The sequence below is a fragment of the Lolium rigidum genome, chromosome 6 (genome assembly GCF_022539505.1).
Source record: "Lolium rigidum isolate FL_2022 chromosome 6, APGP_CSIRO_Lrig_0.1, whole genome shotgun sequence".
Lineage (NCBI taxonomy): Eukaryota > Viridiplantae > Streptophyta > Magnoliopsida > Poales > Poaceae > Lolium > Lolium rigidum.
Window position 1 is genome coordinate 69183693 of NC_061513.1, and position 12582 is coordinate 69196274.

Below are 12582 nucleotides of genomic sequence, written 5' to 3' on the forward strand. Positions count from 1 at the left end.
GGACAGGCATCGCCTGATGATACAAGGCAAAGCCACGCAAAAACTCGAACTCGAGGATGTATTGCTCGTGAGTCATGGTAGGAACTCCGCCAACCTAACCCCTAAAGGCAAGTACACACCTCTTTGCGAAAACATTCTAACGAGTCCAACCTTGGCTGGTTTCGGGCTTTTCATCACCAAAGATAAGTTTCGAGCCACCACCTTAAGTAAAGGAACGATGCAGGCTTGCATTGACATTGCCTGATCATATATCTTATTTTCCACTAGAGTGTGCACATACTTCTTACTGATGGCATATCTCTAGTCGAATACCATTGGAGAAGTTAGAACATCTTATAATTCGAAACGGGCTGACATATCTTGATCATATCCTCTTAAGCTTTTGTTTAGATTGAGGAGAGGCGAGAGCGGGTATGGGCGTGTGCAAAACTGAGAACATAGAATAAAGTCGTATCTTGCATCGCAGCAAGATACAACAACAATATAAGTGTTGAGGATGATTGCACCTAGGTTGAGGAACGATGGAGAGATCGAAAAGGGGATGAGCAATAAGGGGAACTAGGAAGTTTTTGGCGCGGCGCACGCCGCGCCCGTGTTGTTTACGGTGCGGCATTCTTTTTTAAAAACAATATTTTTTAGGTTTAGGAATGCGGGATTACTTCAAAAAAAGCTGAAGAAACATCTAAAACTCGACTGCGCCCTTGGTATCAAGATCGTCGGTTACAATTTTGTAGAAATAATAAAATATCTGGGTTATTGAAGTACCGCGGAAGTGCCTGTGAAATAGGCGGCGGATGGTGAAGTGCTTTTGTTTCTAGATTGTTGGTTAAAATATTGTAGAAATAAAATAATATCTGGGTTGCTGAAGTACCGCGGAATTGTCCATGAAATAGACGGCAGATGGTGGAGTGCTTTTGTTTTCGATGTTGCTACAAAAGGAAATGGTAGTATTTTTCCGGCTAAAAGAGGCCACGGGTGATGGAGTAAATCTATCTTCTAAAGTTATCGTAGAAGAAGGTCATCCTAGGTGAAAATGTGACGAATGGTGAAGTAAGCATATTTTTTCGATGTTACCATAGAAGAACACAATATTATTTTCCCCGAGTAAAAGAGAGGGCGGATGTTGGATTTTTATTTTTGAATCACCGTTGAACAATTATGCCCTACTAAAAAAATATTGGCGGCTAATTATTCTCCAGAACCACGGTTGAGGTTGAAGGTTCGTGTAAAAGTTACTACCCTTGTGCATCGTTGCAAAATGAACTACGAAGAAATATGCGGCCTTAAATAATTAATAGTAGGTAGTTAACGACGTGTTTCATAGTTGATATGGGCAATGTTCAAGATGTCTACCGAGAAATTGCTTTTTATAAAAATACAGGTAGTTGCCGCCTCGCCAAAAATTACTATCGAAACTAAACTTGAGGTTGAAATTACTATGCCGTTGCACCGTTGAGAAATTATTGTCCCTGAAATAATGAAATACCAAAAGTCCCAAAAGAGAAAAAATTAATTGAAAAAACATATTGTTACATATGCTACATGGCGCAGGCTGATTGAAACGGAAAGTTCTGCCGAAAAATGACCATCGAGTAAATAAAAGGAGTTGGGAAAATACAACCGTAGACCTATCCTAACTAACATCAAAATGTTATGGCCGGAAATATGTATCAAATCGAGTTGCATCAAATATTAAGGTCGGAAAGCTGTGCCATAAGATTACCATCAAGTATTTTTTTTAAGGAGCCAAAAAAATATACGGTCTACGAAATATGGCTATAAAGGCGTGTCAAGCAAAAATACCGGCAAGTAGTTTTAAAAGAAGGGACATAAAAATATTGTTGTAGATGTAGGTAATTTTTTTGTTTGAGACCCGTAGATGTACATCTAAAAAATTAAAGATAAAAAGATGTTGCATGTACAAATATATAATCCAAGAGTCTTAAAGAAGAAGAAAAAAAGAAACAAAAGCACATTGTAGTAGTCCATGTGGCAGAGATTGATTGGATTAAAATAGTTGTCTACAGTACATCAACGTGGAGCACTATGGTGCAAGCAAACCCCTTCAACTTTAATATATAGTATATGACCGCAGGGCGCAGTCAATGCCTGATGATTAAATCTAATTTTGTGTTAGCTACTCCGAGGAAGAGATTTAGCTACAGGCAGCAAACCAAATAATTGACCAGGCGTGTACACATTGCCGTCCTTTTTTACCTAAAAGAAATGAAAAGTTGTTGGGGAAGAAGAATAACGCATGGAAAAGAGAAAAGCGCATGGAAGGCAGTGGGAGTGCCCCGTAGATCGTAGCCACGAGATGGCATGCTACTTGCTCTTAAGGTAGGGTTATCCCAAGCATATCAGCTTAATTCACTAGTTGAGGTCGCTGTGGATGGCCAAGAGCCTATTGTCCGTGCAAGCGCACAAGGCAGCCGTGTCATGTATTTCTGATCCTATCCACTACCGCGAGCAATCCAGTCCAAGCATTTACACTGCAAGTGGTCGTAGTTAAGCGTGTCACAACGGGCTCGGGTACAGGACTCAAGTTACTATACTTGACAACCTGCATGTTCCGTTCCATCCATTCAGGTGCGCACGAGCCACAAGGCAAGAGTGCAAAGATTGATGGAACGAATGATGATGTGTTCTCTCCTCCCTTCTCTGGCGAGGGGGGAAAAATATCAATATATACTACTCCCTCCATCAGCCAATGTTTCGAATCTATCCTTTCAACAAAACATTTTGGCTTAAAAATGAACTCTTCTCAAAGCCTTTGGAGGTATCGCCACGGTACCTACCGCTAGAGCATTTCACGGCACATAAAAGAGTTAGGTCTAATTATATTTCAGAAAGAGTTCATTTTATGTCGAACTTTTCAAGAAACATCAAATTTGTTAAAATGCGCCCTGTAATATAATTTGTTATTGGCAGGCTAACATCTTATAATACGACCAGAGAGAGTAATATATATACATCGATCACTAATTTCATTTCCTTCGCTTTTAGCTGCATGAATGCTCTTATCCCAACTTCAGTTTCAGAAAAGAAGAACAGGCTAGGAGCTTTTGTTGCTAATGGTACTGTACTTTGTTTAGTTAGATGCATACATGATGGACGTACTGATAGTATATATGATGCGAGCAAGGGAATCGTTAAATCCAGATCGAAGCCCACTCAGTCGACATACTTTGGCAGCGTGACCCATCATATCGACAGATCAACTGTCATGTCTCGGTGATGAAGGCACGTAAGTAGGCGACGTGTACGTACGTGTCGCAGACAGGGTAAAAAGTACATATCATGGCCATGCACTTTTCATACGTGTGATGGCTGCATGGGTCTGGTGACGAGGCTAAGCAAGCTCAAAAGTGCACTAAAGTGTACTTACCTTCCGGGGAAATATGCAAGCGCCAAATGGCGAGGTTGAAAGCAAAACAGGAGACCAGCTGGGGGAGCAGTAGTGGTGTTTTCTGTTATCCTCCTGAAATGGGCAATCTCTTTGGATTTGATGTAAGTGCTTGATATGGGAACTAAACACCTTGTCAATAGGTTTGCTGTCATTCTGCTTTTAGTGGGTTTTCGGATATGCTATGGATGACAACCTTAGATAGTTTTTTCTTCCAATGTGTAGAGAAAGCTTTGGGCGACCGTACTTCTAAACTGAACTCACTAAGCTACAAATTAATCAAGTCTGCTATTGTGTATATATGCTCAGGTTGATTTACGCATGGTTCTTCCTCTCATCCCAACTAAGTCCGAGCTACTCCGTATATTGGTCAAGACGACTTAATTTCATATCAAGTCAAACCTATCACAAAATTAGGAAACCGGCATTTAACATCTGCAATGTCAAATCTATATCACTAACTATATTCTTTTATGAACTTCACTTAATCAGATTTGACTTAATCAAAGATTAACTAGCACTTTGAAGTGACAGTGTATCTCTATTTCAAACCACGACCTTTCTTTGAACCAAGCACCTGGAGTCCGCGCAACATTTTTTTGTAGTGACTGCTCCTCCACCAAAGAGATTTGGAGCTTGCTTCGCTCCTAGAATGAGTGAACTCTATTATTGCCCCAGCAGGACACTCCTGTCAACGCCTAGTGTGACCAAAATTTGGGTGTTTTTGAAATAATCGACCTACAAAGTTCAACGTCCTGCTCATCAACTATGCCTCGGGTTCTTGGGTAAGGCCCTCAATGCGAAGAGATTACCATATTGATGCCACAAGAGGTCTTCCATTGGTAACTATTCATTAGACCGGCTCTCTATCGCAAGTACTTCAACAAGGAAAAGGTAAATCTCTTAATCACTCAGCTATATCGAAACTCATGTCTCAGTTTGCGGCTGATTAAATGTAATGTGGCCTGATTAATGTTGTAATAAATATTTTTTAACAAATATGTGAATCTTGATATTTTTCTATCTATACTTAAAACGTTTACCTTTTGCCTTACTTGAAAGTGGCCAGGCTCCAATGGAGACAGGGAATGTGTACGATATTTTCTGGTACAGTTAGAAAACGGATACCTTCGCAAAGGTCACCAGCAGGCAAGAGAACAACTAGAGGCACACTTCGTGGGCACTGAGCGGTTCGGGTTTTTTCCCCACTGTTTCGTTCTAAAAAATATCCAGTTCTTTTGCAATATCACCTGCTCTACTCTGGTCCCTAACAGTTTACAAGCTTATAGCTTAATTCATCCATAATTTGAGTGCCCTATCTTTGCCACCAGAGACGACTTTCTCACCATCAGGGCTCCAATCCACAGCGTAAACCTCGTCCGCATGCCCCGGCAAATCATGTTTCAGCTTGCGCGCACGAATGTCCCAGACCTGAAGGAACAAAACACAAAGTGCATCAGTTTTCCAGTTCCTCACAGATCAGCATGTTTATCTTATCTCTAAATATAACCAATGCCATGCGAACAAAAACATGAAAAAAAAATCAAAATGGTACGAAAACATGAATGCAATTCAAGTTTATACATCGAAAGATTAAAAGTGCATGCAGGCTCTTTCTTATGCCAGAGTAAAGTGGACACATACATACCTTCAGGGTGGAGTCCTTGCTTCCACTCAATAGAAGCCTACTGTCGGCGGACCAGCTGAAAGAGAGAGATTATAACCATGCATGATGTTAGGCATCAAGTGTGGAATCTATGCGAAACTGGATGTAGAGAAAAGGCTGCTGACCTGATCTGGTACACATCCGCGACATGCCCTCTGAAAGCCGAGACAAATTTGCCAGTAATACCGTTCCACAGCTTTACGGATTTGTCAAAGGAAGCACTCGCCAGCCACTGCCCGTCAGGGGAGAAGTAGACATGGTTTACGACCTGCGACAGAGCAAAAAAGACAACAAAAACATTTGTGTGGGTATCTTTAACTAAATATAAGTTACCATGGCTTGCTGGCTTGAAGCAGAGACATATTTATAACCTACTGGGCAGGGTACACGAAGTTCTAATAATTTCAACACTGTTCTGTTTTCCCCAAATGATTTTGGATGGAATGACACCATTAAGTTGATGGCAGAGATTTCATTACTAGTTCAAGTTACAGGGGAGGGAACACAAAAGATTTGATTGAGCCAGAAAAGAGATGCAGAAATCCATAAAATAGAGTGGAAACACGTAGTACCAAAGTAAAAGGATTGTCATATATAGAGCAAATAAGATGAGATGCTATACCTTCTGATGACCAGTCATGCGAGCTTTTGGCTGTTTACTAATTGTTGGCTCCCAAAGAAACATAGTAAAATCATCAGAACCAGAGACCAGCCTCTCTGGAGCATTACCCCTCATCTTCTCATATCTTGCAAGAGCTGCCTAAATATGCAAAATTATAAAGAGTTATTTCCAAAGTTTAGCGTAAGAATTATAACCTAATTAGAAAAACCTAATTAGTCGTTTTGGCAAGAAATAAATTGGAGTATTAAAATATTAGCACCAAATGTGCGTCACGTTGAACATACCTCTTTCATTTGCTCTGGAGTTGAATATGTTTTTCCGGTATGGTCAAACGCCCCAGTGCGGAGCACATACTCTGTGCTCAAGGCAAGCGAATTTACCCAGTGCCCATGACCCTGAATATGTAAATGAAAATTATGTAAAAAATGAATAAGAAAATAAAATATGGGATGGTTTTGCTGTATAACACGGATTTTGTAATGTGATAACAAATGACAAAACATGAAGTCAAATGCACGCTAAAATCACAATAATTTCAGTTGAAAACATTCAAAAAACTCAATCCACCCACGACAGAACAGAGCTCTCAACTCACAACCTGAAGATTGTCGACTTGGTACTTGCCAGTATGTTGGTACATAGTCAACCTTAAAATGCAAATAAAAGCAGAGTTGAGAAGCCAGAGGAAGATCTCCTGACTGCATGCCGCCATGTAAGCTTTAAAGGTTAATTTGATGTGACATTGCTAACTTTTCTTATAATGCACTGCAAAAACTAACTTAAGGAAAATGTCGCTGCCAACACTTGGATTCAATGAATACCATTATGCCAGTGGCATATATCTAATCAAACCCCTTTTTGCGGTGGCATTTTTTGTAAGTCGTTTTCTGTGGAATTTTTCGATTGAGCAAAGTTGGTAATGGCATATACCAAATTAACACTAGCTTTTATAGTCAGTGCATAGAAGGGCAAGTGAAATAACCAGGGTTGGTCCATATGTTGTTGAGGTGAGGTGCATACTGGTACTGTAAACATGAGCTTTTCTGTTGATGACCAGCATGGCTAGAATCTCCTAAAGTGCCCTCCGCCCAGGAAACTAGGCAGTTCGGCAGGATCAATCTAGTAGATAATTAAGTTGATACCCTATGCCTTAAGATGGTAGTCTATGGGACCCGAACACCCAGCGATGTCCTAAACTTTTGCTGATATACACGTGTTTTAACAGGGGTGAACATGGACATTATAACCTGACACCCTACCGAACATGAATGTTATATACTTACTTCCTCTGTTCCAATGAATAAGGCTTCTATGATTTTTGAAAAGTCAAACAATGTAAAATTTGACCAAGTTTTTACAAAAAAATTATCAACATGCAAAATACAAAATCAATATCATTAGATACATCGTGAAATATGTTTTCACATGATATATATAAAATATCATATTTGCTGATAGATTTTTCAAAAGGTCAAACTTTACTTGGCTTGACTTTTCAAAAAAAAAAGCCTTATTTAATTCATTGGAATGGAGGGAGTATATGCTTAACTAAACACATATTTTGCAAAAGACAAATCATTTTTACAGGCTGTTTGACTTTGTCATATCTCTTTGAATGACCTAAACAGAACTTGTTTCAACATTTTTTAAATTGTAAAAAGATGTTGGGTCAGAGCCTGGTTAAACAAATTCATCCACAATTACCAGTATAAGATAACACATTATCTGAATTTTCATCTAGTAAACAATATTTCAAGCAAAAGGCTGATGAAATGGGTATAAAATGCTGTTGAACTCCTTGACGAATATTCCTATGTATTTTAAATGCAAGTTTCAAATATATAGGCAATATAGGAACATCATTCGAAACATATTAGAATATGATTTGGTTATTTAGATAACAAAGTAAGCAATAAAGAGAATTTCTGACAAAACTCAATACTGTTATGCGTGTAGCAAATCAACAAAAAAAGGTGGACTGGTACTGATTAGTCAGAGAATTGACACTGTTGATGTCCCTTAATGTAGTTACACAAGTTGGAGAAATTATACTTCAAAAAGTCATCATTTTTTTCATCGTACATAAGAATTTACAAAAAAAAAACTTTGAATTGTTGTTAACATTACCTGCAGTGTTTTGACCAACTTGCCTTGAGTAGTTTCCCAGACTTTGATTAAACAATCTTCAGAACTGCAGTAGAAAGATTTTTTTTCAGAATTGTATATGTTAACTATAACCAAAAGTGGAGAAACTCATAAGATTTGTGACGACGCTACAGACACTTATGGTCAAGGACGTAAGTGTGCTGGGTGTGTCGTCAATCGCTTCGCAAAGAGTTGCAACTATTATAACAAGGAGTTAAGGAACCAACAAAAACAATCCCATACAAGCTAGATCAAGGCCTTCCTGCAACAACATATATGCTTACAATGACTACTAGTCCAACATGGTACACCAAGTCAATACCAGTACATCTAAGCCTACACCTCATCTTCGACATATCACAAATCAGAAAGTCCAAAAGTGATTTTACTACACAATATTACCTGTATGCATTAGTTCACAAGTTTCCTTTTTAAGGAAGAAAAAAAGGACTACCTAGAAATAATCTTACCCTGTATATATCAAACCGTCACCACCCCACTTGACACAGGTCACAGCATTGGTGTGGCCTGTAAGGGAAATGACACACTTCCTCGTGGTAACGTCCCAAATACGTGCATCGCCATCTTTACTTGCACTTACGAAACGGCGAGAAGGAGATTGCAAATGAACTGGCTCCCAAGATACAGCAGTAATCCACTTTCTGTGCCCCTATTATAAAAGGCCACAATGAATGACTAAAGGTGGCAAGAGTGAAACATCTGCAAGATCTAAATTTGATCTGAATATCTTCTTTCTAGCAATCTGCATACAGGGATTCAATATACTACGAAACATACAAACTTGTAGTCCTCGCCAACTAGCATCCATTTCTGTAATGGTTTGTTTAAATTTCTCAATTTACAATTGGCGTAAAATGCAGTGTGAAATGATGTGATATGCAAATGGATAGATGAGATAAAAATGTTATTATATTTTGCAGTGGATTCTAGATGTCAACGAATAAGAATGTGCTATCTTACCGTTAGAGATGTACCCAATTGATTGCCTGTTTTCGGGTCCCATAATATAAGTTCTCCTGACTTGCTTCCACTAACAAGATGTTTCCCATCAGGTGACCATGCAATGCAGAGAACCCAATTTTTGTGCCCTACAGAATACAGGGTTAATTCATAACTTTCAACGCACTGAATAGATCACCCAAAAGTCAAAAGTATACTATTACAAGAGGTTCATTCCAACCGGTAATTTACAGGTTTGCTTTGATAAACAGATTAGATTGACCTACGTGGTTGTGAAGAAACCTATGTAAGGTTGGCTACCGAGTCGCCAACCGCATTTCCCAAACAAATTCTAAGATATCTCTAACGAAGCCATAAGAATTAGCGAACTTTGATACACACGAAATTAGCATGGAGAATGATAAACATGTTAAGACTACAAAAAAAGGGCATTTCAGAAGGACCACAATTCAAGCTATCAGCAGCATGACTAAAAATTACCAAATAATCAGATTCACCTTTGCATGTGAACATTGGGGTCTGTGTGTTGAGGTCCCAGAACCGAACGGTGGTGTCACCTGAACCACTCGCCAGGCATCTTCCGTCAGGGCTGAATGAAACTGCTAGTACAGCCTCTGTGTGGCCTGCAGATGGTAAGATTGCGTACAGATCATTCCATAGCAGTATAACAAGGTCAGAGTCGATATAATTTCCAATGCCGGATTATTGACTTATCATGTACTATGAGTTAATCAGGCTATACATTCACTAATGCCATACTAGTGTTATGTACCTTCCAAGTATGCTACCAGATGTTCTCTAGTCCATCATTCAATAGTAACTAAACAACGGGCGGCTGAACAATGATACCCTTAGTTCTTGGGGTAAACATACAAGACACATTTACAACTTTGCTAGCAATAGAAAAACCGATGCTACCCTGAGTTCCTTAAATCAAATTTGACTATCAGGTTATACATATCATCTTGATGGAAAAGTACCTACACCACACCGACTGGTCGTACAGAATATTGAAGGGTGAAGCCAGCCATACATCACAGTCCTAATTGTTTCATTCTAATCCCGTCTAAATAAGCAAATGAAAGTAAACATAGAGCTTCAATTTTAAGCTTGTCATGTTAGACGTGAACCAACATACGGATTCACCAAAAGTGCTCAAGTCTTCCTCACCGGAAAAGAAGGGTGATGAAGAAACATGATGCAAAAAAGATGGAATTACCAGCGATTGTAGCGGAGCACCTGTTGACTGGCCTGATCCGGAAAACTGCCTGCGGTTGGTACACTATGCGCAGAGCAACCTCGATGTTTGCTTCATTCAGCAAAAGAAAGCACAGGCAGGGTACACATGAGATTCCACGACATCACTAGCCTAGTAGATGAAACCAAATTTAGCTCAGGGTGCAGTTTGAGCCGAGCTGCTCACCGTTTTTCTGCTGCATGTAGGCGCCGAGCTGCACGGCGAGCTCCTCGTCCGCGATGTAGAAGGCGTACGGCAGCTTGTCCTCCTGAACCAAAGCAGAGTATGAGTGAAGGTCGATTGGGAGGAAGCGAGGGGGGAGCGGGGGTCGATGTTACGCACGTTGCGGAGGAGCTGGTTGACGATGTCCTGGAGCTGCGGCGGGCCGACGTTCTGCGGCAGGTAGAGCGCCGCCCCGAGGTTCTCCCCCTCCGCGCTGACCAGCTGGCACATGACGCTGCTGGTCGCCTCGCCGGAAGGCGGCGGAGCCCGGTTGTGGTCCATCTGCCCGTAGTCGCGTGGAGGCGGAGGCGGCGGCTGCGGCAGCTGTGGAGGAAGACGAGACCAGAGGGCTGCGGGGTGTGCTCTGGTCGAGTCCTTGCTACTTGCTAGGAAGAGAGGGCCATCCCGACCTGGCCCAAGAAGAGGCCCAATAAGGCGAGGTTTCCACGAGCCCACTAATTGCGAAAAACATAAACTTAGTTTCTATGTAAAGAAAAATCATTTCTTCATAAAAATGTAACGAAAAACATAAACATTTTTTTGAGATGAAAAACATAAACTTAGTTTCATAGGAAAAGAAGACGAACTCTGGTCCCAAAAAAAGAAAAAAGAAGGTGAGCAAGTAGAAAAGCCAGAAATTAACTAGTTGCGAGATAGTACATTGATGCGATGTTGCGTGTGGATGTGAACCTCGTGACTCATGAGCAACATAATTGAGCTCCCTCTGGGAACTGGTCTTCGACTAGGATGGTAGCCGCCCCCGGTTGTCTAGGCATGCTCCCGCGAGGTCGCGTATTCAAGCCCTAGCTCCGCGATTTAGGCCTACAACACCTCCTACCTTATAATATACAAAACCGTAAGGACTTCTCCCCTGTACTTGTTGGCATCCAATTGACCAAAATCAGGGCGACTTAGCAGCTTCACTTTCCATAAGAAAACAAAATCAGAATATCACTGGATCCAAATTTAAAATTACATGAAAACTTAAACTTTTGCCCCTCGGGTGGACCACTGATCAAACCCTTTACAACCAGCACCAACAAAAGCTTTGCCAAGTCTAATCTTTCTTCACCAAAAGCTAACTTTCACAGTATTGATAGCTTTCCAAACTAGAGATTACAAGCCACACCAAGATAGATTGAAAGCACGAAAGGAAGCATCATAGGACAACATGGATCGACCCATCCTTTTTAGGGTTCTCAGTGAAGCATATCCTGTGTTACATTGATTACGGATGAAACTTATATTCGAGATTTTGAGACATACTTTCTCTTTTCAAATAACTTTGGTACTATAACGGATATGACAATCCCTATTAGTTAAAAGTGCTTTTAGTTTGTGTTTCTTAGACTGTTTGTTTGGCATTATAATGAAGTATATCATCTTTACGTAATAGTATCATATATAAAAATTGTACAAATAGAGTATCATCACCACCTCAAGCTCCGCGTCGACTCCCCCATTGAAGACGCGGCCTGCCTCATCGCCATTGATGCAGACGTCCTCCTAAACGACAATGTGACTTGAATGATGTCAAATCAGATATTCGAGGTTACAATGGCAAATACCTCACATGAGTGAATTTGTTGGACTCTGCAACACTCTCGCTCGACATATGGTGTTATCAAATTTTATAGTCTGATATCACCCATCCAGATGTAACTTGCACGGACAACAACATTGACGCAAACGTCATCCCATCTCTCTTCCTTCCCTATTGCCATCACCCAATATTACACCCAGTTGCGGCGGGCTACTCCACAAATAAAGGGCCCTTATCCCGTGCCAAGCACATGCTTCTCTGGGTGGTCTTTCTCCTTTCCCTGGCCGGCCGTGGAGGCGAGGGGGGATGGGGAGTTGCGGCTGTTCAGGGAGCTGTGGCTTGGAGACGGCGGGGAACATTTGCTGCGTCGGAGAGCTTCTTTGCTCTCGTTTCAGGAGTTATTCAGCGGAGGACTGAAGCCGGCGGTGACCTCCGCCTTGCCTCTGCACATCATGGTTGAAAGGCGACCCTCCTAGGCCTCGCTTCGATGGTCTATCTTCCTCCAGGCTTCAAGCCGACGCGGAGGATTTTCAGCTCCTGCTGCTGCGCACCTTCCAGTGGTGTTGGCCCAAGTGGTTCGTCCCCGGTGCCGGTATTCCTGGCGCGGCGGCGGAGCTCAGCTCTCGATGGTGGAGAAGGATCTCGAGGACCCGATTGTTTTTTATCTTTTTGTCCTAAGGACCTTGTTGTAATTCTTGGGTCTTTTCTGCAGTTCCTACCCCTGTAACTTTTTCATCCACCGCTTATAAATGAAGCAGCA

At 41.2% G+C, this 12582-nt stretch overlaps 1 protein-coding gene across 1 annotated transcript; it reads right to left on the reverse strand.

Moving 5' to 3' along the window:
* Positions 1-4516: 4516 nt before the first annotated feature.
* On the reverse strand, positions 4517-10585 carry LOC124661412 (notchless protein homolog). The gene is made up of 12 exons (XM_047199268.1): positions 10400-10585; positions 10244-10325; positions 10040-10129; positions 9318-9443; positions 8821-8948; positions 8310-8509; positions 7822-7885; positions 5979-6089; positions 5695-5832; positions 5198-5340; positions 5055-5109; positions 4517-4837 (listed from the first exon to the last, which is right to left on the reverse strand). Exons 1-12 carry the CDS (start codon positions 10559-10561, stop codon positions 4697-4699), a joined length of 1440 nt encoding a protein of 479 aa, XP_047055224.1. The 5' UTR covers positions 10562-10585; the 3' UTR covers positions 4517-4696.
* Between the last annotated feature and the right edge of the window lie 1997 nt (positions 10586-12582).

What these genes read in the sequence shown, in the direction of transcription:
- LOC124661412 (XM_047199268.1), bottom strand. Translation starts at nt 10,561, where the DNA reads ATGGACCACAACCGGGCTCCGCCGCCTTCCGGCGAGGCGACCAGCAGC. An exon ending in GTGCTCCGCTACAATCGCTG is followed by an intron (nt 9,444 to 10,039) that starts GTAATTCCATCT and finishes TACCATCTGCAG; the next exon opens with GCCACACAGAGGCTGTACTA. An exon ending in GACGGTTTGATATATACAGG is followed by an intron (nt 7,886 to 8,309) that starts GTAAGATTATTT and finishes TTTCTACTGCAG; the next exon opens with TTCTGAAGATTGTTTAATCA.